This window comes from Leuresthes tenuis, unplaced genomic scaffold, assembly GCF_036924035.1.
Source record: "Leuresthes tenuis unplaced genomic scaffold, fLeuTen1.0.hap1 SCAF_7, whole genome shotgun sequence".
Taxonomy (NCBI): Eukaryota; Metazoa; Chordata; class Actinopteri; order Atheriniformes; family Atherinopsidae; genus Leuresthes; species Leuresthes tenuis.
The window spans coordinates 455,001-481,090 of NW_027325361.1; the positions used below are offsets into that span (position 1 = coordinate 455,001).

General features: G+C 52.1%; 2 protein-coding genes and 1 long non-coding RNA gene across 3 annotated transcripts in view; 1 reads left to right on the forward strand and 2 right to left on the reverse strand.

Moving 5' to 3' along the window:
• patj (PATJ crumbs cell polarity complex component) overlaps window positions 1–11,804 on the reverse strand; it is a 112,238-nt gene extending 100,434 nt beyond the window's left edge. The window contains 3 exon segments of the mRNA XM_072388829.1: window positions 9,125–9,294; window positions 9,612–9,668; window positions 11,509–11,804. Coding sequence (XP_072244930.1) covers window positions 9,125–9,294; window positions 9,612–9,633 — 192 coding nt within the window. The 5' untranslated portion in view covers window positions 9,634–9,668; window positions 11,509–11,804.
• A 953-nt stretch (window positions 11,805–12,757) lies between these two features.
• Window positions 12,758–13,570, reverse strand: LOC140311487 (uncharacterized). The gene is made up of 2 exons (XR_011916903.1): window positions 13,482–13,570; window positions 12,758–12,967 (listed from the first exon to the last, which is right to left on the reverse strand). It is a non-coding gene; the product is annotated as an uncharacterized lncRNA (long non-coding RNA).
• On the forward strand, window positions 12,803–15,475 carry tm2d1 (TM2 domain containing 1). The gene is made up of 7 exons (XM_072388865.1): window positions 12,803–12,975; window positions 13,490–13,563; window positions 13,836–13,944; window positions 14,096–14,187; window positions 14,323–14,396; window positions 14,887–15,014; window positions 15,244–15,475. The coding sequence occupies exons 1-6, from the start codon at window positions 12,842–12,844 to the stop codon at window positions 14,995–14,997; spliced, it is 594 nt and encodes a 197-aa protein (XP_072244966.1). The 5' UTR covers window positions 12,803–12,841; the 3' UTR covers window positions 14,998–15,014; window positions 15,244–15,475.
• Window positions 15,476–26,090: the final 10,615 nt, after the last annotated feature.

The window sequence follows — 26,090 nt, forward strand, 5'->3', positions numbered from 1 at the left end:
CTACAGACACCAAGAGAAGTGAAGTTTTATCTGTGCTGTTCATCAATGGGAGCTTTGTTTGACCTTCAGTCACAGGGCTGCTGTTCAGACTTTTCAATAATCAGCTGCAGCTCTGAGTCATCATTTCTGCAGCTGCTACTCTATCCGATTAGATACATATAAATAAATAAAGTGCTCAGCTGTGTTTTATGAGCGTAACGTGAGTTTTTATGGTGAATCGACGTGTTGTTGTGAGGAAACCGTAGAAGGACTGACTCAGTCTGTGGTGAAGCGTCAGGTTTTCCTTCAGGTGAACACTCTGTGGTCCAGATAAACACAAACTGATCAATAAGCTGCTCCATCCAGCTGTGTGTGAACCAATGACTGCTGTCGCTTTAACTCACTGATGAGAAAACATTCCTGTTCCATATATCTGTTACCCGCCCAGAACCGGTCCCTGGAACCACACCCTCAGATGGACCAGAACACACACTCCTCCAGTTCTCCCTGATGGTTTTAAAGCTGAAAGGGTCTAAATGGTGACTGGACTGTACTTCCATGGTCTAACTGACCCCTCCATGCCTCACAGACATGCAGCATGTCTTAGTCCTGAGAGAAACACGCTGCTTCCTGCAGCTCATTCACACTTCATTCATCGGGAGGCAACACTCTGGGGAAGCCGGAGTCAGAACATGACCCTCCCCCAGAGCCACAGCCGCCTCGGCCTACATCTCCGACCTCATTCACCCCGAGAGCCGGCAGAAACACCCCGAGAGCCGGCAGAAACACCCCGAGAGCCGGCGGAAACACCCCGAGAGCCCGCAGAAACACCCCGAGAGCCGGCGGAAACACCCGAGAGCCGGCGGAAACACCCGAGAGCCCGCAGAAACACCCCGAGAGCCCGCAGAAACACCCCGAGAGCCGGCAGAAACACCCCGAGAGCCCGCGGAAACACCCCGAGAGCCGGCGGAAACACCCGAGAGCCGGCGGAAACACCCGAGAGCCCGCAGAAACACCCCGAGAGCCCGCAGAAACACCCCGAGAGCCCTTAGAAACACCCCGAGAGCCCGCGGAAACACCCCGAGAGCCGGCGGAAACACCCCGAGAGCCGGCGGAAACACCCCGAGAGCCGGCGGAAACACCCCGAGAGCCGGCGGAAACACCCCGAGAGCCGGCGGAAACACCCCGAGAGCCGGCAGAAACACCCCGAGAGCCGGCAGAAACACCCAGAGAGCCCGCAGAAACACCCCGAGAGCCCGCAGAAACACCCCGAGAGCCCGCAGAAACACCCCGAGAGCCCGCAGAAACACCCCGAGAGCCGGCAGAAACACCCCGAGAGCCGGCGGAAACACCCCGAGAGCCCGCAGAAACACCCCGAGAGCCGGCGGAAACACCCCGAGAGCCGGCGGAAACACCCCGAGAGCCGGCGGAAACACCCCGAGAGCCTGCAGAAACACTCAGAGAGCCCGCAGAAACACTCAGAGAGCCCGCAGAAACACTCAGAGAGCCCGCAGAAACACCCCGAGAGCCGGCGGAAACACCCCGAGAGCCGGCGGAAACACCCCGAGAGCCGGCGGAAACACCCCGAGAGCCTGCAGAAACACTCAGAGAGCCCGCAGAAACACTCAGAGAGCCCGCAGAAACACCCCGAGAGCCGGCGGAAACACCCCGAGAGCCCGCAGAAACACTCAGAGAGCCCGCAGAAACACTCAGAGAGCCCGCAGAAACACTCAGAGAGCCCGCAGAAACACACAGAGAGCCCGCAGAAACACCCCGAGAGCCCGCAGAAACACCCCGAGAGCCCGCAGAAACACCCCGAGAGCCGGCGGAAACACCCCGAGAGCCGGCGGAAACACCCCGAGAGCCCGCAGAAACACCCCGAGAGCCGGCAGAAACACCCCGAGAGCCGGCGGAAACACCCCGAGAGCCGGCGGAAACACCCCGAGAGCCCGCAGAAACACCCCGAGAGCCCGCAGAAACACCCCGAGAGCCGGCGGAAACACCCCGAGAGCCGGCAGAAACACCCCGAGAGCCGGCGGAAACACCCCGAGAGCCGGCGGAAACACCCCGAGAGCCCGCGGAAACACTCAGAGAGCCCGCAGAAACACCCCGAGAGCCCGCAGAAACACCCCGAGAGCCCGCAGAAACACCCCGAGAGCCCGCGGAAACACCCCGAGAGCCCGCAGAAACACACAGAGAGCCCGCGGAAACACCCCGAGAGCCTGCGGAAACACCCAGAGAGCCCGTAGAAACACACAGAGAGCCCGCAGAAACACTCAGAGAGCCCGCAGAAACACCCCGAGAGCCCGCAGAAACACCCCGAGAGCCGGCGGAAACACCCCGAGAGCCTGCAGAAACACTCAGAGAGCCCGCAGAAACACTCAGAGAGCCCGCAGAAACACTCAGAGAGCCCGCAGAAACACTCAGAGAGCCCGCAGAAACACTCAGAGAGCCCGCAGAAACACTCAGAGAGCCCGCAGAAACACCCCGAGAGCCGGCAGAAACACCCCAAGAGCCGGCGGAAACACCCCGAGAGCCGGCGGAAACACCCCGAGAGCCGGCGGAAACACCCCGAGAGCCCGCGGAAACACCCCGAGAGCCCGCAGAAACACCCCGAGAGCCGGCAGAAACACCCCGAGAGCCGGCGGAAACACCCCGAGAGCCCGCAGAAACACCCCGAGAGCCCGCAGAAACACCCCGAGAGCCGGCAGAAACACCCCGAGAGCCGGCAGAAACACCCCGAGAGCCCGCAGAAACACCCCGAGAGCCGGCAGAAACACCCCGAGAGCCGGCGGAAACACCCCGAGAGCCGGCGGAAACACCCCGAGAGCCCGCAGAAACACCCCGAGAGCCCGCAGAAACACCCCGAGAGCCCGCAGAAACACCCCGAGAGCCGGCAGAAACACCCCGAGAGCCGGCGGAAACACCCCGAGAGCCCGCAGAAACACCCCGAGAGCCGGCAGAAACACCCCGAGAGCCGGCGGAAACACACAGAGAGCCCGCAGAAACACTCAGAGAGCCCGCAGAAACACCCCGAGAGCCCGCAGAAACACCCCGAGAGCCCGCGGAAACACCCAGAGAGCCCGTAGAAACACACAGAGAGCCCGCAGAAACACACAGAGAGCCCGCAGAAACACTCAGAGAGCCCGCAGAAACACTCAGAGAGCCGGCGGAAACACCCCGAGAGCCGGCGGAAACACCCCGAGAGCCGGCAGAAACACCCCGAGAGCCCGCAGAAACACCCCGAGAGCCGGCGGAAACACCCCGAGAGCCCGCAGAAACACCCCGAGAGCCGGCGGAAACACCCCGAGAGCCGGCGGAAACACCCCGAGAGCCTGCAGAAACACTCAGAGAGCCCGCAGAAACACTCAGAGAGCCCGCAGAAACACCCCGAGAGCCGGCGGAAACACCCCGAGAGCCCGCAGAAACACTCAGAGAGCCCGCAGAAACACTCAGAGAGCCCGCAGAAACACTCAGAGAGCCCGCAGAAACACTCAGAGAGCCCGCAGAAACACCCCGAGAGCCGGCAGAAACACCCCGAGAGCCGGCGGAAACACCCCGAGAGCCGGCGGAAACACCCCGAGAGCCGGCGGAAACACTCAGAGAGCCGGCGGAAACACCCCGAGAGCCGGCGGAAACACCCCGAGAGCCGGCAGAAACACCCCGAGAGCCCGCAGAAACACCCCGAGAGCCGGCAGAAACACTCAGAGAGCCGGCAGAAACACCCAGAGAGCCGGCGGAAACACCCCGAGAGCCGGCAGAAACACCCCGAGAGCCCGCAGAAACACCCCGAGAGCCAGCAGAAACACACAGAGAGCCCGCAGAAACACTCAGAGAGCCCGCAGAAACACACAGAGAGCCCGCGGAAACACCCCGAGAGCCCGCGGAAACACCCAGAGAGCCCGTAGAAACACACAGAGAGCCCGCAGAAACACTCAGAGAGCCGGCGGAAACACCCCGAGAGCCGGCGGAAACACCCCGAGAGCCGGCGGAAACACCCCGAGAGCCGGCGGAAACACTCAGAGAGCCCGCAGAAACACCCCGAGAGCCCGCAGAAACACCCCGAGAGCCGGCGGAAACACCCCGAGAGCCGGCGGAAACACCCCGAGAGCCGGCGGAAACACTCAGAGAGCCCGCAGAAACACTCAGAGAGCCGGCAGAAACACCCAGAGAGCCGGCGGAAACACCCCGAGAGCCGGCGGAAACACCCCGAGAGCCTGCGGAAACACTCAGAGAGCCCGCAGAAACACTCAGAGAGCCCGCAGAAACACCCCGAGAGCCGGCGGAAACACCCCGAGAGCCCGCAGAAACACCCCGAGAGCCGGCGGAAACACCCCGAGAGCCGGCGGAAACACCCCGAGAGCCTGCGGAAACACTCAGAGAGCCCGCAGAAACACTCAGAGAGCCCGCAGAAACACCCCGAGAGCCGGCGGAAACACCCCGAGAGCCCGCAGAAACACTCAGAGAGCCCGCAGAAACACTCAGAGAGCCCGCAGAAACACTCAGAGAGCCCGCAGAAACACTCAGAGAGCCCGCAGAAACACTCAGAGAGCCCGCAGAAACACTCAGAGAGCCCGCAGAAACACTCAGAGAGCCCGCAGAAACACCCCGAGAGCCGGCAGAAACACCCCGAGAGCCGGCGGAAACACCCCGAGAGCCGGCGGAAACACTCAGAGAGCCGGCAGAAACACTCAGAGAGCCGGCAGAAACACCCAGAGAGCCGGCGGAAACACCCCGAGAGCCGGCAGAAACACCCCGAGAGCCCGCAGAAACACCCCGAGAGCCAGCAGAAACACACAGAGAGCCCGCAGAAACACTCAGAGAGCCCGCAGAAACACACAGAGAGCCCGCGGAAACACCCCGAGAGCCCGCGGAAACACCCAGAGAGCCGGCAGAAACACCCCGAGAGCCGGCGGAAACACCCCGAGAGCCCGCAGAAACACACAGAGAGCCCGCAGAAACACTCAGAGAGCCGGCAGAAACACTCAGAGAGCCCGCAGAAACACACAGAGAGCCCGCGGAAACACCCCGAGAGCCCGCGGAAACACCCAGAGAGCCCGTAGAAACACACAGAGAGCCCGCAGAAACACACAGAGAGCCCGCAGAAACACTCAGAGAGCCGGCGGAAACACTCAGAGAGCCGGCGGAAACACCCCGAGAGCCGGCGGAAACACCCCGAGAGCCGGCGGAAACACCCCGAGAGCCCGCAGAAACACCCCGAGAGCCGGCAGAAACACCCCGAGAGCCCGCGGAAACACCCCGAGAGCCGGCAGAAACACCCCGAGAGCCGGCAGAAACACTCAGAGAGCCGGCAGAAACACCCCGAGAGCCGGCGGAAACACCCCAAGAGCCTGCAGAAACACCCCGAGAGCCGGCAGAAACACCCCGAGAGCCCGCGGAAACACCCAGAGAGCCCGCAGAAACACTCAGAGAGCCGGCAGAAACACCCAGAGAGCCGGCGGAAACACCCCGAGAGCCGGCGGAAACACCCCGAGAGCCCGCAGAAACACCCCGAGAGCCCGCAGAAACACCCCGAGAGCCCGCAGAAACACCCCGAGAGCCGGCGGAAACACCCCGAGAGCCGGCGGAAACACCCCGAGAGCCGGCGGAAACACCCAGAGAGCCGGCGGAAACACCCCGAGAGCCGGCGGAAACACCCAGAGAGCCGGCGGAAACACCCAGAGAGCCGGCGGAAACACCCCGAGAGCCCGCGGAAACACCCCGAGAGCCCGCAGAAACACCCCGAGAGCCCGCAGAAACACCCCGAGAGCCCGCAGAAACACCCCGAGAGCCCGCAGAAACACCCAGAGAGCCGGCGGAAACACCCCGAGAGCCGGCGGAAACACCCCGAGAGCCGGCGGAAACACCCCGAGAGCCGGCGGAAACACCCAGAGAGCCGGCGGAAACACCCCGAGAGCCCGCGGAAACACCCCGAGAGCCCGCAGAAACACCCCGAGAGCCCGCAGAAACACCCCGAGAGCCGGCAGAAACACCCCGAGAGCCGGCAGAAACACCCCGAGAGCCCGCAGAAACACCCAGAGAGCCCTTAGAAACACCCCGAGAGCCGGCGGAAACACCCCGAGAGCCCGCAGAAACACCCCGAGAGCCCGCAGAAACACCCCGAGAGCCCGCAGAAACACCCCGAGAGCCCGCAGAAACACCCCGAGAGCCCGCAGAAACACCCCGAGAGCCCGCAGAAACACCCCGAGAGCCGGCAGAAACACTCAGAGAGCCCGCAGAAACACCCCGAGAGCCGGCGGAAACACCCCGAGAGCCCGCAGAAACACTCAGAGAGCCCGCAGAAACACTCAGAGAGCCCGCAGAAACACTCAGAGAGCCCGCAGAAACACTCAGAGAGCCGGCGGAAACACCCCGAGAGCCCGCAGAAACACTCAGAGAGCCCGCAGAAACACTCAGAGAGCCCGCAGAAACACCCCGAGAGCCGGCGGAAACACCCCGAGAGCCCGCAGAAACACTCAGAGAGCCCGCAGAAACACTCAGAGAGCCCGCAGAAACACTCAGAGAGCCCGCAGAAACACTCAGAGAGCCCGCAGAAACACTCAGAGAGCCCGCAGAAACACCCCGAGAGCCCGCAGAAACACCCCGAGAGCCGGCAGAAACACCCCGAGAGCCGGCGGAAACACCCCGAGAGCCGGCGGAAACACCCCGAGAGCCGGCGGAAACACTCAGAGAGCCGGCAGAAACACTCAGAGAGCCGGCAGAAACACCCAGAGAGCCGGCGGAAACACCCCGAGAGCCCGCAGAAACACTCAGAGAGCCCGCAGAAACACCCAGAGAGCCGGCGGAAACACCCCGAGAGCCGGCGGAAACACTCAGAGAGCCGGCAGAAACACCCCGAGAGCCGGCAGAAACACCCCGAGAGCCCGCAGAAACACCCCGAGAGCCAGCAGAAACACACAGAGAGCCCGCAGAAACACTCAGAGAGCCCGCAGAAACACACAGAGAGCCCGCGGAAACACCCCGAGAGCCCGCGGAAACACCCAGAGAGCCCGTAGAAACACACAGAGAGCCCGCAGAAACACCCCGAGAGCCCGCAGAAACACCCCGAGAGCCCGCGGAAACACTCAGAGAGCCCGCAGAAACACCCCGAGAGCCCGCAGAAACACCCCGAGAGCCCGCGGAAACACCCCGAGAGCCCGCAGAAACACCCCGAGAGCCCGCGGAAACACTCAGAGAGCCGGCAGAAACACTCTTCTTCTCTGCCTCCTAGAGTCTTATTATTAATCCTTTTATATCTCCTCGGTGGTCACTCTGAACTGTGGATAAACGTGCTTTATTCATACAGCTCGGACAGTGAGTTCTGTGAAGTCCAAACCCTCAGAACCGACCCAGCAGCACACAGAGGTCATAAGCCTGCCTGCATCTCCCACAATGCAAAGCATGAGCGCCACGATGGAGCTGTAAAACAAATCCTAACCCTAACCATCAGGTTTTAAATGAGTCACATCCGCCGACTGTCCGCATACTTCTGCCGCTTCAGGATTTAAACGCTGATGAAGAGGAGGACGGATGGAGAGACGAAGGGCGACAAGAGACACGGGGAAAAAAATGAAGCGAGGGGCCGGGGGGTAAGTGGGGAGGAGAAAGAGAAATCAATAGATTCCTCTGCAGGCTGCGTCTCTGAACAGGTAATGTATTAACGACCTTTACTCTCACATTGTGGAAACTTATCAGTCTGCAGCTTATTTAGGCCGGGCTGACGGAGCAGGATCCCGAGCCATTTCATCAATACCCCCCCGACAAGGCCGTTACTCACACCAAGACACCAGATATTAAAGCTTGATAGATCCGCAGAGCGCCACGCAGGAGGGAGGGGGAAATAAATAAAGACAGAGGGGGAGAGGAGTCCCCCCTCCATCCACCTCCAGCAGCTCCACCTACACTTTCATAGACTCGCTCTGACCTTCGCAGCACTTAGAATATGAAGCCACTTACAGCCATTATCTTAATTTGGCCTCAGATTGTTTATTGTAGAGTCCGCGTCAGAGCGAGCGGCAGCTGAATACAGATGACCGTGCAGGGGGGGGGCGGTGTCCCCGCTCACAACTCTGACACCTGATAGGCTGTCAGCAGCTGGGCGGGGCTTCACCTGCCACATCAGAAACCACCGAGTGAGAGCCGGGCAGCAGGCGATCTCTGATGATCAATTCTGAGCCCAGACAGGTGGTGGTGGGTCAGATGGTGGTGGGTCAGGTGGTGGTGGGTCAGGTGGTGGTGGGTCAGGTGGTGGTGGTGGGTCAGGTGGTGGGTCAGGTGGTGGGTCAGGTGATGGGTCAGGTGGTGGGTCAGGTGGTGGTGGTGGTGGGTCAGGTGGTGGTGGGTCAGGTGGTGGGTCAGGTGGTGGGTCAGGTGATGGGTCAGGTGGTGGTGGTGGTGGGTCAGGTGGTGGTGGGTCAGGTGGTGGTGGGTCAGGTGGTGGGTCAGGTGGTGGTGGTGGTGGGTCAGGTGGTGGTGGGTCAGGTGGTGGTGGTGGTGGGTCAGGTGGTGGGTCAGGTGATGGGTCAGGTGGTGGTGGTGGTGGGTCAGGTGGTGGTGATGGTGGTGGGTCAGGTGATGGGTCAGGTGGTGGTGGTGGTGGGTCAGGTGGTGGTGGGTCAGGTGGTGGTGGTGGTGGGTCAGGTGGTGGGTCAGGTGATGGGTCAGGTGGTGGTGGTGGTGGGTCAGGTGGTGGTGATGGTGGTGGGTCAGGTGGTGGGTCAGGTGGTGGTGGTGGTGGGTCAGGTGGTGGTGGGTCAGGTGGTGGTGGTGGTGGGTCAGGTGGTGGTGGGTCAGGTGATGGGTCAGGTGGTGGTGGTGGTGGGTCAGGTGGTGGTGATGGTGGTGGGTCAGGTGGTGGGTCAGGTGATGGTGGTGGGTCAGGTGGTGGTGGGTCAGGTGGTGGTGGGTCAGGTGGTGGTGGTGGTGGGTCAGGTGGTGGTGATGGTGGTGGGTCAGGTGGTGGGTCAGGTGGTGGTGGGTCAGGTGGTGGTGGGTCAGGTGGTGGTGGGTCAGGTGGTGGTGGGTCAGGTGGTGGGTCAGGTGGTGATGGGTCAGGTGGTGGTGGGTCAGGTGGTGGTGGGTCAGGTGGTGGTGGGTCAGGTTCTGGGTCAGGTTCTGGTCAGGTTCTGGTCAGGTTCTGGCTCACCTGGGTTCGCAGCTGCCTGATGGAGTGCTGCAGGGTCAGGATGTGGCCAAACAGCGGACTCTGCAGCGCCTGCCGCAGGTTCCCCAGCGTGTCGCTGTGGGTCCACTCCTCCCTCTGGACCAGTTGGTTCTGCAGCCGCTCCAGAGCCGCCAGAACCTGCTGGCGCTCAGCTGACCGAAGACACCGTCAGTTAAAACCTGCTGTTTATCATTTTCATATTGTTCAAACACGTTTCTGAGTAAATCAGAAGTGAAATAAGACTTTTCTTTAGCCCTAAAAGTACAAACAGGTGACATCAATATATTTAGAACTTTAACTTTCCAACAGTTTTTAATTGTTTATGTGAACTTTTAACATTTTATTCCTCCAAACTTCAAGCTGTGCAGCTTCTAAAACTCAAACCTTCGGTTCCACTTGAGAAAAACAGGATTATTCCAGTTAATAATCAGCAGAACCGAGTGCTGCAGAAACACCTGAGAGGGTTTACCTGTTGGGACATTTTCAAACATGGTGGTTCTGCTCGCTCTGCTGGTTCTGGATCCGTCTGAAGGGGAAGAAACAAACAGGTTAAAAGGTCAGGGGTCAGGGGTCAGCGCCTGACTAATACCTGCAGCACAGGTCTGAACTCTCAGGGACACACCTGAGCACAGGCTCTGCCTCCCAGTTATCAGGCCCCTAAAAGCAGAATGGGAGGCAGAGCCTTCAGTTATCAGGCCCCTAAAAGCAGAATGGGAGGCAGAGCCTTCAGTTATCAGGCCCCTAAAAGCAGAATGGGAGGCAGAGCCTTCAGTTATCAGGCCCCTAAAAGCAGAACGGGAGGCAGAGCCTTCAGTTATCAGGCCCCTAAAAGCAGAATGGGAGGCAGAGCCTTCAGTTATCAGGCCCCTAAAAGCAGAATGGGAGGCAGAGTCTTCAGTTATCAGGCCCCTAAAATCAGAATGGGAGGCAGAGCCTTCAGTTATCAGGCCTCTAAAAGCAGAATGGGAGGCAGAGCCTTCAGTTATCAGGCCCCTAAAAGCAGAATGGGAGGCAGAGCCTTCAGTTATCAGGCCCCTAAAAGCAGAATGGGAGGCAGAGCCTTCAGTTATCAGGCCCCTAAAAGCAGAATGGGAGGCAGAGCCTTCAGTTATCAGGCCCCTAAAAGCAGAACGGGAGGCAGAGCCTTCAGTTATCAGGCCCCTAAAAGCAGAATGGGAGGCAGAGTCTTCAGTTATCAGGCCCCTAAAATCAGAATGGGAGGCAGAGCCTTCAGTTATCAGGCCTCTAAAAGCAGAATGGGAGGCAGAGCCTTCAGTTATCAGGCCCCTAAAAGCAGAATGGGAGGCAGAGCCTTCAGTTATCAGGCCCCTAAAAGCAGACTGGGAGGCAGAGCCTTCAGTTATCAGGCCCCTAAAAGCAGAATGGGAGGCAGAGCCTTCAGTTATCAGGCCCCTAAAAGCAGAATGGGAGGCAGAGCCTTCAGTTATCAGGCCCCTAAAAGCAGAATGGGAGGCAGAGCCTTCAGTTATCAGGCCCCTAAAAGCAGAATGGGAGGCAGAGCCTTCAGTTATCAGGCCCCTAAAAGCAGAATGGGAGGCAGAGCCTTCAGTTATCAGGCCCCTAAAAGCAGAATGGGAGGCAGAGCCTTCAGTTATCAGGCCCCTAAAAGCAGAATGGGAGGCAGAGCCTTCAGTTATCAGGCCCCTAAAAGCAGAATGGGAGGCAGAGCCTTCAGTTATCAGGCCCCTCTCTGTGGAACCAGCTGCCAGTTTGGCTTCAGGAAGCAGACACCCTCTCTACCTTTAAGATCAGGCTGAAACTTTCCACCAGCAGAGCAGGTGGTTGCCCACATGACGTCATTAACACAGGTGAATAAAAATAAACCAATAAAACTCAACACTGAGGCTCTGCAGGGGTCAGAACCTTTAAACAAACGCTTTCATGGAGGTTCTAAACCGGACTGAGCCCCAGGTCCGCCGTACAGAACCACCGTGTATATTTACCCTCCACATGTGCACGCGGCTGCTTTCTGACTCGGTTCCTGACCTCAGGACTGAGAGGCGCGAGACCACAATGCAGGTATCAGTCAGATCCGAGCCGAGCCGAGCGGAACCGAAACTGTGTTACAAAACAGAAAGCGCCTGAAGGTCGCATTTAAATCTGATTCAGCAGCTCACCTGCGCGCTCACCTGCGCGCTCACCTGAGAAACCAGGAAGTGAAAGTGGGCGCTCGGTGGGGGAGGGGTGAAAGGTAAAGATTATTAAATCTATGAATCCCGCGTGAACTGGAAATGTTAGAGTTTTCTGGTGAGTTCAACGCGTTTTCAGCTGAGACTCGCGCAGCTTCAACAGGTGCGTCAAACTTTCCAAACACGGTGACGCCACGCAGCTCCGCTCAGCCTCACCTTCTCTGACACATCCAGCGAGCTCCAGCCGCGCGCCCGGTTCTGCTCAGACCGCGCGGGTTCGGTTCAGACGGAGAACCGAGCCGCCGACACCTCACACACACAGTCAGCCGCCGCCGAACCAGCGTAGAACTCACTTTAACTGGATCCAGTGTGGAGCCGACGTCGCTGGGATGCTGCCTTCGCGTGCAGTCCGAAATACTAACTCCGTCAGGGTTGGAAGTAAAGTTTGCTTCCGATTGAGAGAAAAGTGGAAATTTCACCGCTTTTTGGCAGTTAAACAACTTTGAACCTTTTCAGAACACCTCAGAACAAAAACCAAAACATTTAAACGGATCAAATCTCAGCAGAAATGTTCTCCAGAGACCAAAGAAAGCACATTTTATTATCTCTGAAACAGTTGTTCTGTTTACTGAATGAATCAATAAATAAATCAATTTCGCCTGATAACGAAGAAAAAGCCACAATCCTTTGGACTGTTTGGGTTTTAAATAATAATTTCTGTAAAATAATCCAGCTTCAGTCTGTCTTTCTGTGACTTTTCTGTATTTTTATTCAGATTACGTCCTCCTCTTCTCACCCAAATGCTCCAACTTCTGGCTCTCGCTCATCCTCACATTTCTACGTCATTTCTGACTTATTACAGTTTTAAAATCAGCTTTGCTGAACTTATTTCCACATTTGTCTGCTGTAGGAGAGTCGGAGACGCCACCATGGGTCTGTTTTCATGTCCAGCTTCATTCTGAAGCTCCTGGTAAAACCTGCACTGTGCAGACTGCATGATTCCTCTGTCGTGTACATGTTGTTTTATTGGTTGAATGTTTTATTCATCTCTACCTTTATTTGCCTGCTTCTGTTTATTCTTGTTGCAGTACAACAGATTCCTTCTTGGTGAAATTGCCAAGTTTGGCAATAAAAGGAATTCTGATTTTATTTGAAACTTTTAAAAATTCATGTTTCCAGTAATTTGAGGAACGTTTTTGTGCTTTTTGTTACCTTTATGGATTTAATTTCTCTCAGTTTGAACTGTTCCTGTGTGACACCTGTGAAATCCAACACCTGGCATCACTTCTTCTTCTTCTCGGAAGTTTCTTCAGCTTCGTTTTGACTTCCTGTTTGTCCCTGAGGTCCACAGCACTGACCAGCCTGTGAGGAGAAACACCTCAGCTCGTATTTCAGCTTTAGGCTTCTAAAACGGGTTTTAAAGGGAGTGTGTGGCGTAATCAGGGGGTTCTGGTGAGTTTAACGGGGGGCTCCTCCTTTAGCACATTTCTGGATTACTACGCTTCGCGGCGCCCTGAACGCACCGCTCGGTCACGTGACGTGGTCAGAAATGGCGTCTTCCTGCAGATGGTGGCCGTGTTTACGCTCCGGGATGTGGACTCTGCTGTTTTACAGCGTTTACTCCCACCTGAGGCTCGTGCTTGCGGAGGACGTGGACAGCTGCGAGCACCTCAGACTCGGCCAATATCCTTTCATTGACGTGCACGCGCTCAGATCACATGCACGGAGAGTTATTGATCTGAAGCTAGCGACTAGCCGCAGTTAGCTTAGCTTCGGTTTGATGTTTTCAGGTTGTCCGCTGGAAGTAAAACTGGGAGAATCAGACTGAAACTGTCCCGACAGTCAGAAAGAGTCTCAGCAGCGTTTGGTCTGATGTTTGTTGGTGTTTTATTGCGTCATAGCAGCAGACATGTCGTCATAAACCGCCCTGATGAGCTCAAACTTGGTTGTAAATATGATGAAGTTGTCAGATTTAAGTGTCTCAGGTCTGTAAATATGTCAGGATCATCTTTTTCCAGCAGAACACCAGTTAAACCAGTTCAATGTGTTACCAGCTGGTTCCGGTTCTGATGATCAGACAGTAAAATGTGCTCAGAACCTGACACCAGATAGTTCCTCCCGGTAAACATGTCAGAACCGTCACTTTGTGCTGCTGTGGTCACGGTTCTGTACCGTTTGGACTCCTTCACTCCGTCACGTATCTGTGCAAAGATCCAAAGATCGATGAATCCACTCAGGAGCCGGAGAACTGCCGGGAGATGAGGGCCTGGGGTGAGTGAACGCCGCTGAAAAAGTGCTTCTGACCCGGTTCAGTGTCTGCTGGTCAACATCTGACTGTTTGGGTCGTGTTCTGATAGAACTCAGAACCACAACAAGCGGTTTTATAGACGAGGACAGAAGAAGAAACTATTGATCTGATTTATTTCCTTTGATTTCTAAAAATATGGAAAAGGATTCTGTTTTAAAGCTGTTAAACACACGCTCTGATGGTTCCTCTGTGTGTGTGTGCGTGTGTGTGCGTGCACGTGCGTGTGCACGTGCAGTGGAGTGCCTCCCAGCTCCGAACATCAGCTGTCGGCTCCCCAACAGGACGGAGTTCAGGTTCAGCGGGGAGGAGGTCGGCTTCAACAAAACTATCCCCTGCAGGAATGTGTGAGTGCTCATCTCATGCACACGCACGTGCACAGTTCCTCAGAGTGTTTTAACTAATGTGTGTGTGTGTGTGTGTGTGTGTGTGTGTGTGTGTGTGTGTGTGTGTGTGTGTGTGTGTGTGTGTGTGTGTGTGTGTGTGTGTGTGACTCAGGAGCGGTTATTCCTACAAAGTAGCGGTGGCGTTGTCTCTGTTTCTGGGCTGGCTTGGAGCAGATCGCTTCTACCTGGGATACCCGGCTCTTGGTAACGTGCACGCTCACATGCACGCTCACATGCACACACCTCAGCCTGAGGTCACCTGCTGGAGAATCAGGTGACCTCAGGCTGGTTCCTGCAGGTCGAACATCATGGACTGAGATCAGTTTTCCTACGCTTCAGGTTTGCTGAAGTTCTGCACCGTTGGTTTCTGTGGAATCGGCACGCTGATCGACTTCATCCTGATCGCCATGCAGGTGAGTCCCCGCCTTCTCAGGTGAGTCCCCGCCTTCTCAGGTGAGTCCCCGCCTTCTCAGGTGAGTCCCCGCCTTCTCAGGCGAGTCCCCGCCTTCTCAGGTGAGTCCCCGCCTTCTCAGGCGAGTCCCCGCCTGCTCAGGTGCTTTGGTCCAATCACAGCATCCTTTAGAACCCTTTAAACAAGCCTCACATTCACACTTCCTGGTGCTTTAAGGTGATAAAACTCTGAAAAACAGTTTCACTGCATGGAATCAAATGAATAAAGGTTTCACTTATTTAAGTTTAAAAGGAACCAAACGTATAAAAGCTCATTTAAATGGTGATGAAATGTAATAAATGCAGCAGTAAATGAAAATAAAAGCAGTAAATATACAGGAAAGGGGATTAAACTCTGAGTTAAGCTTGTGTTCTGGAGAGGGTTCAAACTAAAAGCTCTGGATCTGGACTCCAGCTGATCAATAAAGAACAGAAGCTTTTTGTCTCCTGCAGATCGTGGGTCCAGCAGATGGGTCGAACTACATCGTTGATTATTACGGCGCCCGACTGACCCGTCTGTCCATCACCAACCAGACGTACAGGAAGCCACACCTGTCTCTGTGACCCGGACACGCCCCGAGGTAAGTTCAAGCTGTTTCAAACTGAGCCTTCTTAGCACGGCCTCGTTAAAAAAGGTTACCAGAACCGCGGGTCGGGTCAGAACCGCAGGTCGGGTCAGAACCACGGCCCGGGTCAGAACCGCAGGTCAGAACCACGGCCCGGGTCAGGAGCAGAAAGGGGAGTCATGTGACCGACCCGACGCTGTTGGATCTGCGTCTGTCTGACGGTTCTTTGATGGTTTCTGTGCAGGATGAAGAGAAGCCGGCGTGATGTCATCACAGCGTGATGTCATCACAGCGTCATCAACCAGTGGATGAAGGCCGAAAGGACCCCGAACCCAAAGGACCCCGAACCCAAAGGACCCCGAACCCCCGGAACCTTTCCTCTTCTTGCTTCTGTGACGGATGTTGAATCATCTGAGCTCCAGCAGTTTGTCTTTATTTATTTCCTGCTGTTTGAACTTGTGTTTTTCTCCATGTAAATAAAGTTTTTTGTGTTAATCTGTGACTGTTGTTGATTTGAAGAACAAACGGAGTCAGAAGGTAAAGTTTTCCATCCAAACCTCCTGGACTGAATGTTGTTTCTTCTTCCTGATAAAGACTGAAGGAACAGATGCATGAAGCAGTTTCTCAGGATGTTCCCGATTTATTACGAAGGCGAAAGAAGGCAGAAACTGTTTTATATGGAGTCAGAGGACAGAAATAACTAAAAGAATCGGTCCAAGCACAGAACCCTGAGGAACTCCACGAGTTATTCTGGTGCGTTTACATGAAAAAACTGAAAACTATGAGATGAATATGGTAACCATGGTGATTCCCACCTTTTTCAAGAAGAGAGGCACATGGCTCTAAAAATAAAGAGCTGAACAGAGGTAGAGCTCAGATATAATGGGAGTGAACTGGAGTGTGGGGGGGGCTCTGAGGGGGTTTAAGATCAAACTGTGAGGCCTCTCACTCTGACAGTCACACTGAGGGAAAGAAGGCAGAAACACCTGCGTTTGGATGGATAACCTGTTGAACTGATGTATAAGTAAGTCATAAGTTGTAAAAATGGAGTTTAAACAGTTTAAAACAGGACAGGAAGAGTTCTGAGCTGAGATGAATTTTATTTTTCTCATTGTGAGCAGTCAGTGTTTCCGCACTTTAATTAATATAATATATATATATATATAATATAATACCTGCTGCAGCTTGTTTTTCCATGTTGAGTTCGCAGCGTGTTCATCAGACTTCAGTTAGACTCAAGCACAGTTCAGGTCAGGCGGCAGGAACTCTCCTCACTCTGTGAATTATGATTAATGTAATCTCAGCTTGTTTTTTGTTTGCCCACATTTCTGTTCTTCTTCTTCTCCTGTTTTCCATCCAACAGACTCTGACGTTCAGGTGCAAATAAAGCAGCACAAACAAGAAAATGTGATCAGGGCGGATATACTTAAAATTCTTGATTTTCAAAGTTAGATTTTTAGACTCAGAACATGAAACTAATCTAACCAAAACTCCTTCCTCCTGTTATTGTGGGATTTATTTAGTTCCTCTTTGTGTGAAAGTTCCTCCTTTAACGAGCCGTTCTGATTTTCATCTCTAAAGTCACTCCTTAAGTTGGCCCCGCCTCCTCTGCTAAGCCCCGCCCATTCACATCCACCCTGCTGGACGGATGAAGCCAGCTTCTGGTGGAAATGTTCTGCTGTCAGCTGCACTGAGGAGCATGCATCTTCCATCCAGCAGCAGCCTCAGAGGATATAAGAGCCCAGTGGATAAACTATATCTGAGGCTAATGTTCCAGCAGAGTTAGCTAAAGACTGTGAATGTGCAGCAAACACTTTTCATCCCACTGCTTTAACAACTTGGTCCAGTTCAACGCTGGACTGAAGGAACTGAGCCACAAAGAGGATCAGTTCCAGCTCTCACAGCCTGAACTTCAGAGCAGGGAAATGGAAGCATCTGAGAAATAACTCCTCATGGTTTATTTACTGATTTATTTCTTCCTTTAGCAGCAGCTAACGCTAACAGCTTAGCTAATGAAGATGACGTACACCAACTTCTAAGGAGTTCCTGCTGTTCCTTTCTGAAAGATGAACATTATTGTTCCCACATTACTTTGTTAGCTGAAGCTTTCTAGCTGAACGGTTCCGTTCTGTAACTCAGACAACCTGCAGCTGTGTTTAAGGTGTGTTTCCAACACAACACCGGTCCTCTCCTCACTCTCGGTGTGCTAACGTTACATTATCGGCATGTTTCTGATAAAGATGGAGGTCTCCAGGTACAACTGTTTAATGAGGTTAATATTTCCAAAATGTTTAAACGCAGTAATTAACGGTTCACATGCATTACTACGAGTTACGCTGTGCACATCTTCGGCTTGGTCCATTACTGCTGATGAGAAAGCATTGTTTGCTAGCATCTGCTGCTAACTTCCAGCTAACTGCTAACTGCTGACTTACAGCTAACTGCTAACTTACAGCTAACTGCTGACTTACAGCTAACTGCTAACTTACAGCTAACTGCTAACTTACAGCTAACTGCTGACTTACAGCTAACTGCTGACTTACAGCTAACTGCTAACTTACAGCTAACTGCTAACTTACAGCTAACTGCTGACTTACAGCTAACTGCTGACTTACAGCTAACTGCTAAACTGTTTCCCTCTGGGATCAATACAGTAACTATCTGTATCTAAATATAGAGCTGGAGTGTTCAGGAGGAGCTCCTGACTTCACCAAAAATAACTAAGTGTTAAAACAGGTCTGAGAGAGAGAGCCGCTGAGCTTAAACCAACAGGAATTTAGACTGAAGTCTGTCTCATAAATCTCAAAAAGACCTCAGAAAATTTGTGTGAAATTGTTAAAAATAGAAGAAAAATATGTCACTTTTAAAATAAATTTAGAAAGTTCTGGAAAATACTCAGCAGCACCAAAGTAAAGTCTTTAGCCCCTTTTTCTCTCAGAAACTTGGAGCTGGTGTCGCCTAAAGTCTAAAAACTGGGCTAACGTCACTTTGCTCAGGTCAGATATTCAGATATTCGGTGAAATAAGAGTTCAGTTTTTAAATGATTTGGCTGAAAAACACAGAACTGATGTCATGTGAATCTTTTTTGTGGTGTTCCACAAAGCTCTGTATGAGGACCTCTAAATGTCAGATAAACTGCGTCGACTCGCTGCTGCGAACAGAAACAACATCGAGTTTTACACGTCTTATCATCGTCTTCTGAAGTTGTCAGAAGCTCAGAAAATATCCAGCTGCTGAAGAGGAAAGAAGAGTCACAACATCTCTGAAAGTTGAGTTTTTCCAGAATCAGAACCTCTGATCCGGTGAAACAAAGTCTGTGTTTGTGATGTAGCTGCGTCTGGAAACAGAGGAATAATAATCAGGGGTTAATATTCTGAAGGGTAACCACGTGCACACACACACGTGCACACACAAACGTGCACACACGTGCACACACACACACACGTGCACAGCATCTGGAAGCATGAAATTACAGTCGCGTCAGTTGGAACGAAACTCAGAAGGAACCTCTGATGATAAGGTGAAGACTTCACATAAACCGTCATCATGCTCTGCATGTGTGTGCGTGTGTGTGTGTGCACGTGGGTGTGTGCGTTATCCATCTTTGTGAGGACTTTAGTGGATGTCGGAACATTTTCTAAACGGTTCAGTTTGGGTTGTGCACTTTGTCAGAGTCCTCACTAAGACAGACATCCAAATGGTGTGTGTGTGTGCGTGCGTGTGTGTGTGTGTGTGTGTGTGTGCACGTGTGTGTGTGTGTGTGCACGTGTGCATGTTTGAGTAAATAAAGAAGTCCCAGAGCTCTGGGCTTCCTCACCATAATCCTGTGAGTTGATGGTCGGTCGGTGCGTCTCCAGATAAGTCGGTTCAATATTCACAGTCTGGCGCTCAGCCAGGGCTCAGCTGCTGTGTGTTCAGGGTTTAATTCTCACATTAAATTATTCTCCGTGATCATGTGCTGCTTTCTCTTCTGGACCTCAGATAACAACACAAACGCAGCATTGTGCTGAACACACTTTCTCAGCTTGTGGATCAGAAACTGCGACGGCTTCATTTTCTGACCCACAGCCACAAAATAAAAATGTTTCAAACTGCAGCCGTGTCTTTCCCGTCTGAAACCTGTTTCCATCACCTGCTTCAGCCTGATGAAATGTGCCGTGTGGCCAGCAGGGGGCGCTGCAGGCTCCACATGGCCGTAATTAACTGGTCCCTAACAGGAAACTAAACCGGGAGAAGAACCAGAGAAACATGGAGAGTTCTGATTATCCATCATCTTCCTCTCATCTGAGGTCGGGTCAGAACCAACTGGTCCAGCAGGGAAACCCGTCCATCCCTCTCCAGCTGCTCCTGGGGGTCCCGAGGTGTTCCCCGGTCAGATGGGATAAATAATCCCTGCAGTGGGTTCTGGTTCTGACCCGGGGCCTCCCCCCCCGGATGGTGGAGCTCCTCCCCCCGGATGGTGGCCCCGCCCCCCTCTGAAGGAAACTCATTTCAGACGCTTGTATCCACGACCTCATAAACAAGCCGACTTCCTTCATCACAGAAATGTGTTCTGGGGCATGTCTTCCCCCACTTTCTGCCCCCTTCTTTATCCCATGTTGAATACATACCTCTATTGCCCCCCCAAAAAAGAAATGTCTTCTATGAATCCCAGAATTTGTATTATTTTCAGGGCTCACACCGTCTCCAGAGGAACGATCAGTGGATTCTCCTTTTTCGCCTCCTTTTTCGCCTCCTTTTTCGCCTTGTTTTTCGCCTCTTTTTTCGCCTCTTTTTTCGCCTCGTTTTTCGCCTCGTTTTTCGCCTCGTTTTTCACCTCCTTTTTCGCCTCCTTTTTCGCCTCCTTTTTCGCCTCCTTTTTCGCCTCCTTTTCGCCTCCTTTTTCGCCTCCTTTTTCGCCTCCTTTTTCGCCTCCTTTTCGCCTCCTTTTTCGCCTCCTTTTTCACCTCGTTTTTCGCCTCCTTTTTCGCCTCCTTTTTCGCCTCCTTTTTCGCCTCCTTTTTCACCTCCTTTTTCACCTCGTTTTTCGCCTCCTTTTTCGCCTCCTTTTTCGCCTCCTTTTTCACCTCCTTTTTCACCTCCTTTTTCGCCTCCTTTTCACCTCCTTTTTCGCCTCCTTTTCACCTCCTTTTTCGCCTCCTTTTTCGCCTCCTTTTCGCCTCCTTTTTCGCCTCCTTTTTCACCTCGTTTTTCGCCTCCTTTTTCGCCTCCTTTTTCGCCTCCTTTTTCGCCTCCTTTTTCACCTCCTTTTTCGCCTCCTTTTTCGCCTCCTTTTTCGCCTCCTTTTTCGCCTCCTTTTTTGCCTCCTTTTTCGCCTCCTTTTCTGCCTCCTTTTTCGCCTCCTTTTTCGCCTCCTTTTTCGCCTCCTTTTCACCTCCTTTTTCACCTTTTTCACCTCCTTTTTCACCTTGTAGCTTCCCGAAGCTTCGCCTGTAAGGCTGGAAACAACGGATGCATCGTAGCCACTGAGCTGGACATCAACTGAACTCCCAGCCGAACCAATCGGACACGAGAAGTGACACAACTGACCCGTGTTTTTAACTTGGAGCAAGAATATTCTGCTTTTTTAGCTCGTGTTCACGTCGGTCGCCATCATTGTCGAATCGTTGTTCTAGATGTAGAGCAGCTTTAATCCCAGGTGATGAACATCTCTGGGCTGTTTGCTTTGGTTGAGTTCTGCTTCATTTGAGCTGGTCTGGGATCTGTGCCGAGTGGACTCCGCTGTTTCAGATGAGCGGCTCCACTGATGATTTAAAGAACTTTATTTACTTGATCATTTTTTTAATCATTTTTTATGATGTGACTCAGAACGTTGATTTATTTCTGCCTCATTTCAACTTCATGGTTTTTATTTTAAACCCAGAATACACCTGGGTCTGCTAACTTTATGTAGTTTAGCTGTTGTAGCGCCTCCTTCAGGACGTCAGTGGAAACACTGAAGTTTGACCAAAAGTCGGACCGACGATAAAAACCAAAGACATGTGGAAGAAGTGTTGGGAGCCATGAGAGGAGGAAGAGGAGACCTGAGATAATAAGAGGGAAGCAGCAGGTTATGAAATCCTGTTTAAATCCCAAACAGTTCCTCGTTTGAACAGCCTTGAAGGAGGAGGATGAGGAGGATGAGGAGGATGAGGAGGTCTTCCTCACCAAACTCTGACATTTAACTTCAATGTTTCAGTAAATCAGTACACAGCAAAGAAAGCTGGACTTTAGAGATCGTTACTTTAAATAAAGTGTCGGGTTCTTCAGGATTTACTTGTTTCAGGTTCAAATAAAACACATTTTCTTTGTTGAAGCGTGTTTCTGCTGTTTTAAAGAACAGTTTGAAACGCTGACACCTTGTGGTCAACATGGGAAAACTCGTCCATCCACATCTGTACGCTGAGGTTCTCAGCATGAGGGTCGGGGCCCCTGAGGGGTCGCAGAATCATTTCTGGGGGTCGCCGGTGGTTTCCTCCATCAGCTGGACCGGTGATGGGTATCAAACTGTCTGTGCTCAGCCTTCCTCCCGGGCCGGTTCTGGTTCTGCTGGAGGTTTCTTCGGCTGTGGCGTTGTTTTCTCAGAAGAAGCTCTCAGGTTGGTGCCTGTGACCACATACTTCTTCATATTTAAACCCAAACGTGTTTATTTACCCAACTCGGACCGTACTGGGTCAGATGGGACGGTCTGTGGTGGGCGAGAAGATCCAAAATAATCACGTATTCAGTTCCTAATGCACCCGATAAACTGCATTCGTCCTGATGATCGACGCAGCTTTGGACTCATATCCGACCAGAGGAACCTTCCAGGTCACAGAGCCATGAAAAAATGTTTGGATTGAACAACAACAGCTGTCAGCAGCTTTTTAAATCATCTATTTACATTTGTTTGTATGAATTTATGTCTTCATCAACATTTTGAGGCTGTAGAAAAATATAATCTAGGTTTCTGAGTAATAATCAGGGGCCCACGAGCGCTTTGGTAACCATATAATCCTGGATGCTGATAAAAACCCGGATGGCCCATTTTTTCACCGGCACTTAAACACAGCACGTCTTTTAAATGTGTGCACGTGCACGTGCAGAGGGTAAGAATCTGTACCTTATTTCACACGTGGACATTGCGCGGTGCTGTGCACGCGGACAGCAAAGAGTCACATCATATGAAGTGATTTTAAGACACGGAAGAGTTCAAATGAAGGAAGACGCACCTGAGCCGCGTCCCGCCGAGCCTCTGTCACGTGACCTGTGACGTGCGCACGCGTCACCGCGGCTCAGCGCCTCCGTAATTCTGAGCACGACAGCAGGTGTTTGTCCAAGTTTTAGGAACTTTTCAGACTGAACTTTATCATCACAGCAAAATAAGTTCTTCATTGATCAACCGCACGCGCGCGCCTGCTGGAGGTCTGCTCCCATTGGCTGAGCCCTGCGGTGGGTGTGGTATCGATCACAAACACCAGCAGCAATTATTTGACTTCACACTGCGCCTGGAGCTCATCGCTATTCACCGTGAAAACACACACACACACTTTGATTAATGCTAATTTGTGTGCGGACGTGGCCCGCTTTAATCCTCTCCTCTAATTGGTCTTTCATTACACTGAGGGGGCGTGTCACGGGCCCTTCGTTAAGGCGTGTCACCGTGGTTACCGTGGTTACCGTGGCTGGCTGTGAGGGGACGCAGAGAAGTTTCATCCACCTGTAACTGTACCTGAGAGTTAAAACACGGTGATGTCACTGAAGTCATGAGGCCGAACATCTGGATGGAGCTCAGTCAGCCGCCACATCTGGATCAATGTTCTCATGCAGGCTCCCTCACAGACAAACAGAAATCCTTTAAAAATGTGTGGAAACGACATTAGAACCACTGAGAGGTTAAAGGTGACATATTCTACCCTTTTTAACCATTTCACACGATGTATGATATATATAATATAAATACATATAATCTCACACAGACTTTGGTCTGAATTCCTGTTGGTTTAAGCTCAGCGGCTCTCTGTCTCAGCCCTGTTTTAACACCTCTGAAAGGTCTGTTTTCAGGGTGGAGCTCAGCTCCACCCTTTCAGTGAGGTCAGGAGCTCCTCCTGAACACTCCAGCTCTAGATATAGATGTAGACAGTTACTCTATTGATCCCAGAGGGAAACAGGTTAGCAGTTAGCTGTAAACTAGCAGTTAGCTGTAAGTTAGCAGTTAGCTGTAAGTTAGCAGTCAGCTGTAAGTTAGCAGCAGATGCTAGCAAACAATGCTTTCTCATCAACCTTTATCATAACCCTTTATCAGAAACATGCCGATAATGTAACGTTAGCACAGCGAGAGTGAGGAGAGGACCGGTGTTGTGTTGGAAACACACCTTAAACACAGCTGCAGGTTGTCTGAGTTACAGAACGGAACCGTTCAGCTAGAAAGCTTCAGCTAACAAAGTAATGTGGGAACAATAATGTTCATCTTTCAGAAAGGAGCAGCAGTAACTCCTTAGAAGTTGGTGTACGTCATCTTCATTAGCTAAGCTGTTAGCGTTAGCTTCAGCTAACAAAGTAATGTGGGAACAATAATGTTCATCTTTCAGAAAGGAACAGCATTAGCTGTTAGCGTTAGCTTCAGCTAACAAAGTAATGTAAGCATCTTGAAAAGTGTGTGAGAAGGGAAAGTTTCCTCATTCCTCTGAAACTCTGAAACTAGCATGAATGATTTCTCATGTTCGTCCACATTATCTCACAATGTAACAATATTTAACTGTTAAAGTTACAATGAAAATTAGCAGCACACTGAAACAGAATTATTCCGTGTTCTGATGAATGTTTATCAGATATCTTTTCTTTCTTTTTCTGTGATTCTGTGTTTAAATCAGAGGTAAAGACGCTTGTTTTATCTGTTTTCCAACCTGCACCTTCTCAGTTTGTCTTTTCAAACTTTTATATCATTAAACTTCTTGTGAAATGATTAAACTGAATAAAGATGATATGAAAGATAACCTGAAGACAACATGTTTCAGTCACATCAGGAGATGAACTTTGTCTTTTCCACTCAGCAGTGATGTCATCACTTTCAGTCTGATGGATGCTTCTGATTGGTCAGCTGATCTCACCTCCACCTTTTCTCCATCAGCGTGCACGGATCCAGAGCCACAGCACCTGGCCGTAGAGCCACTCAGGTGTTGGGTTAGTTGAACAGGTGCCTGGCAGAGATGTCAGATCTTTATCTGTTGGTGGAGGGCGGGGCTCCAGCTCATGACCTCCACACCCTGAGTGTGTGTTTGGGGGCGTATCGGGTCACGCTGTGTGTGTTGTGGAAAGGCGATGCTGGGTGTTGGCGGCCGGTTGAATTATTCACACTCCTCTGCGGTCGTCTCCCTCCCTGAAACCCGAGCGGCTGCTCCCAGCCTCCTCCCAGCACCCTGGGGGAGAATCTGAGCCGGCCGACAACAATGGGGGAGGACGGGGAGACCAACTCAGATTATCTGACAAAGTCCAGACCTCAGAAATCAACTCACTCATCCTGCTGCTGAGGGCTGAAAAACACAAAGAGTTCAGCTCAGAAATGAACAGATTTAAGACAGAGAATAAATTCACTTTAACTTATAAAGCGCCAACAAAAACAAAAGCAAAGGTCAAAGTGTCTCAAGACACCTCAAAAATACCCCAATTCAAGCCAATTATAATCCAACTCACTGTAAGACAATCAAATCCAATTCATTAAATCAAATCCCCCGTCCTGAGCTGCACTGTGGGAGGAAAAACTCCTTTTAACAGGAAGAAACCTCCATCAGAACCAGAACCAGGAAGAAACCTCCATCAGAACCAGAACCAGGAAGAAACCTCCATCAGAACCAGGAAGGGTCCATCTGCCTGGACCAGCTGGGGCTGAGAGGACAGGAAAGAGGGGACAACAAGCAGCGTAACACCAGGCCAGAGACACCTGCTGAGAGAGAGAAACACAAGTTAATGACAGCAATGATGTCATCTGTACATGGAGGGAGGAGAGGTGCATCATGGGAGCTCCCCCAGCAGGCTGGGCCTATAGCAGCAGAACTATGGGATGTTTCAGGCTCACCTGAGCCATCCCTAACTATAAGCTTTATCAGAAAGGAAAGTTTCAGCCTGATCTTAAAGGTAGAGAGGGTGTCTGCTTCCTGAAGCCAAACTGGCAGCTGGTTCCACAGAGAGGGGCCTGATAACTGAAGGCTCTGCCTCCCATTCTGCTTTTAGGGGCCTGATAACTGAAGGCTCTGCCTCCCATTCTGCTTTTAGGGGCCTGATAACTGAAGGCTCTGCCTCCCATTCTGCTTTTAGGGGCCTGATAACTGAAGGCTCTGCCTCCCATTCTGCTTTTAGGGGCCTGATAACTGAAGGCTCTGCCTCCCATTCTGCTTTTAGGGGCCTGATAACTGAAGGCCCTGCCTCCCATTCTGCTTTTAGGGGCCTGATAACTGAAGGCTCTGCCTCCCATTCTGCTTTTAGGGGCCTGATAACTGAAGGCTCTGCCTCCCATTCTGCTTTTAGGGGCCTGATAACTGAAGGCTCTGCCTCCCATTCTGCTTTTAGGGGCCTGATAACTGAAGGCTCTGCCTCCCATTCTGCTTTTAGGGGCCTGATAACTGAAGGCTCTGCCTCCCATTCTGCTTTTAGAAACTCTGGGAACCACAAGGAAACCTGCAGCCTGAGAGCAAAGTGCTCTGTTGGGGAAATATCCAACTGTGAGATCTTTAAGATGTGATGGAGCTCGGTCATTCAGAGCTTTATATGTGAGGAGAAGAACCTTAAATTCTATTCTGAATCTAACAGGGAGCCAATGAAGAGAAGCTAAAACTGGAGAAACATGATCTCTGCTGTTAGATCTCAGCAGAACTCTGGTTTTTGGATCAGCTGGAGCAGTTTTTCTGCTTCACTCTGAGACTCTGAGATGTTCCTGGTTCTGCTCGTTGGAACGATCTGAAGAAACATTTTTATTTTCTTTCAGCGTCTCACCTGGAGGCTTCACAGGTGAACAGCCTCTGTGTGTTGGACCTTCTGATGGTGGTTGACTGCTGTGAATCATGTGTTCCCACTTAAAATAAGTTCCAAAGCTCCAAAGTTTCAGTAAAAACAGTAAAGTGTTCATTAATCCAGCTG

Bases quoted from the DNA above. Each gene is read 5' to 3' on its own strand.
- tm2d1 (XM_072388865.1), top strand. From the start codon at position 12,842: ATGGCGTCTTCCTGCAGATGGTGGCCGTGTTTACGCTCCGGGATGTGG. The intron at 13,564-13,835 runs GTGAGTGAACGC...GTGCACGTGCAG, and splicing joins CCGGGAGATGAGGGCCTGGG to TGGAGTGCCTCCCAGCTCCG. The intron at 14,397-14,886 runs GTGAGTCCCCGC...TGTCTCCTGCAG, and splicing joins TCATCCTGATCGCCATGCAG to ATCGTGGGTCCAGCAGATGG.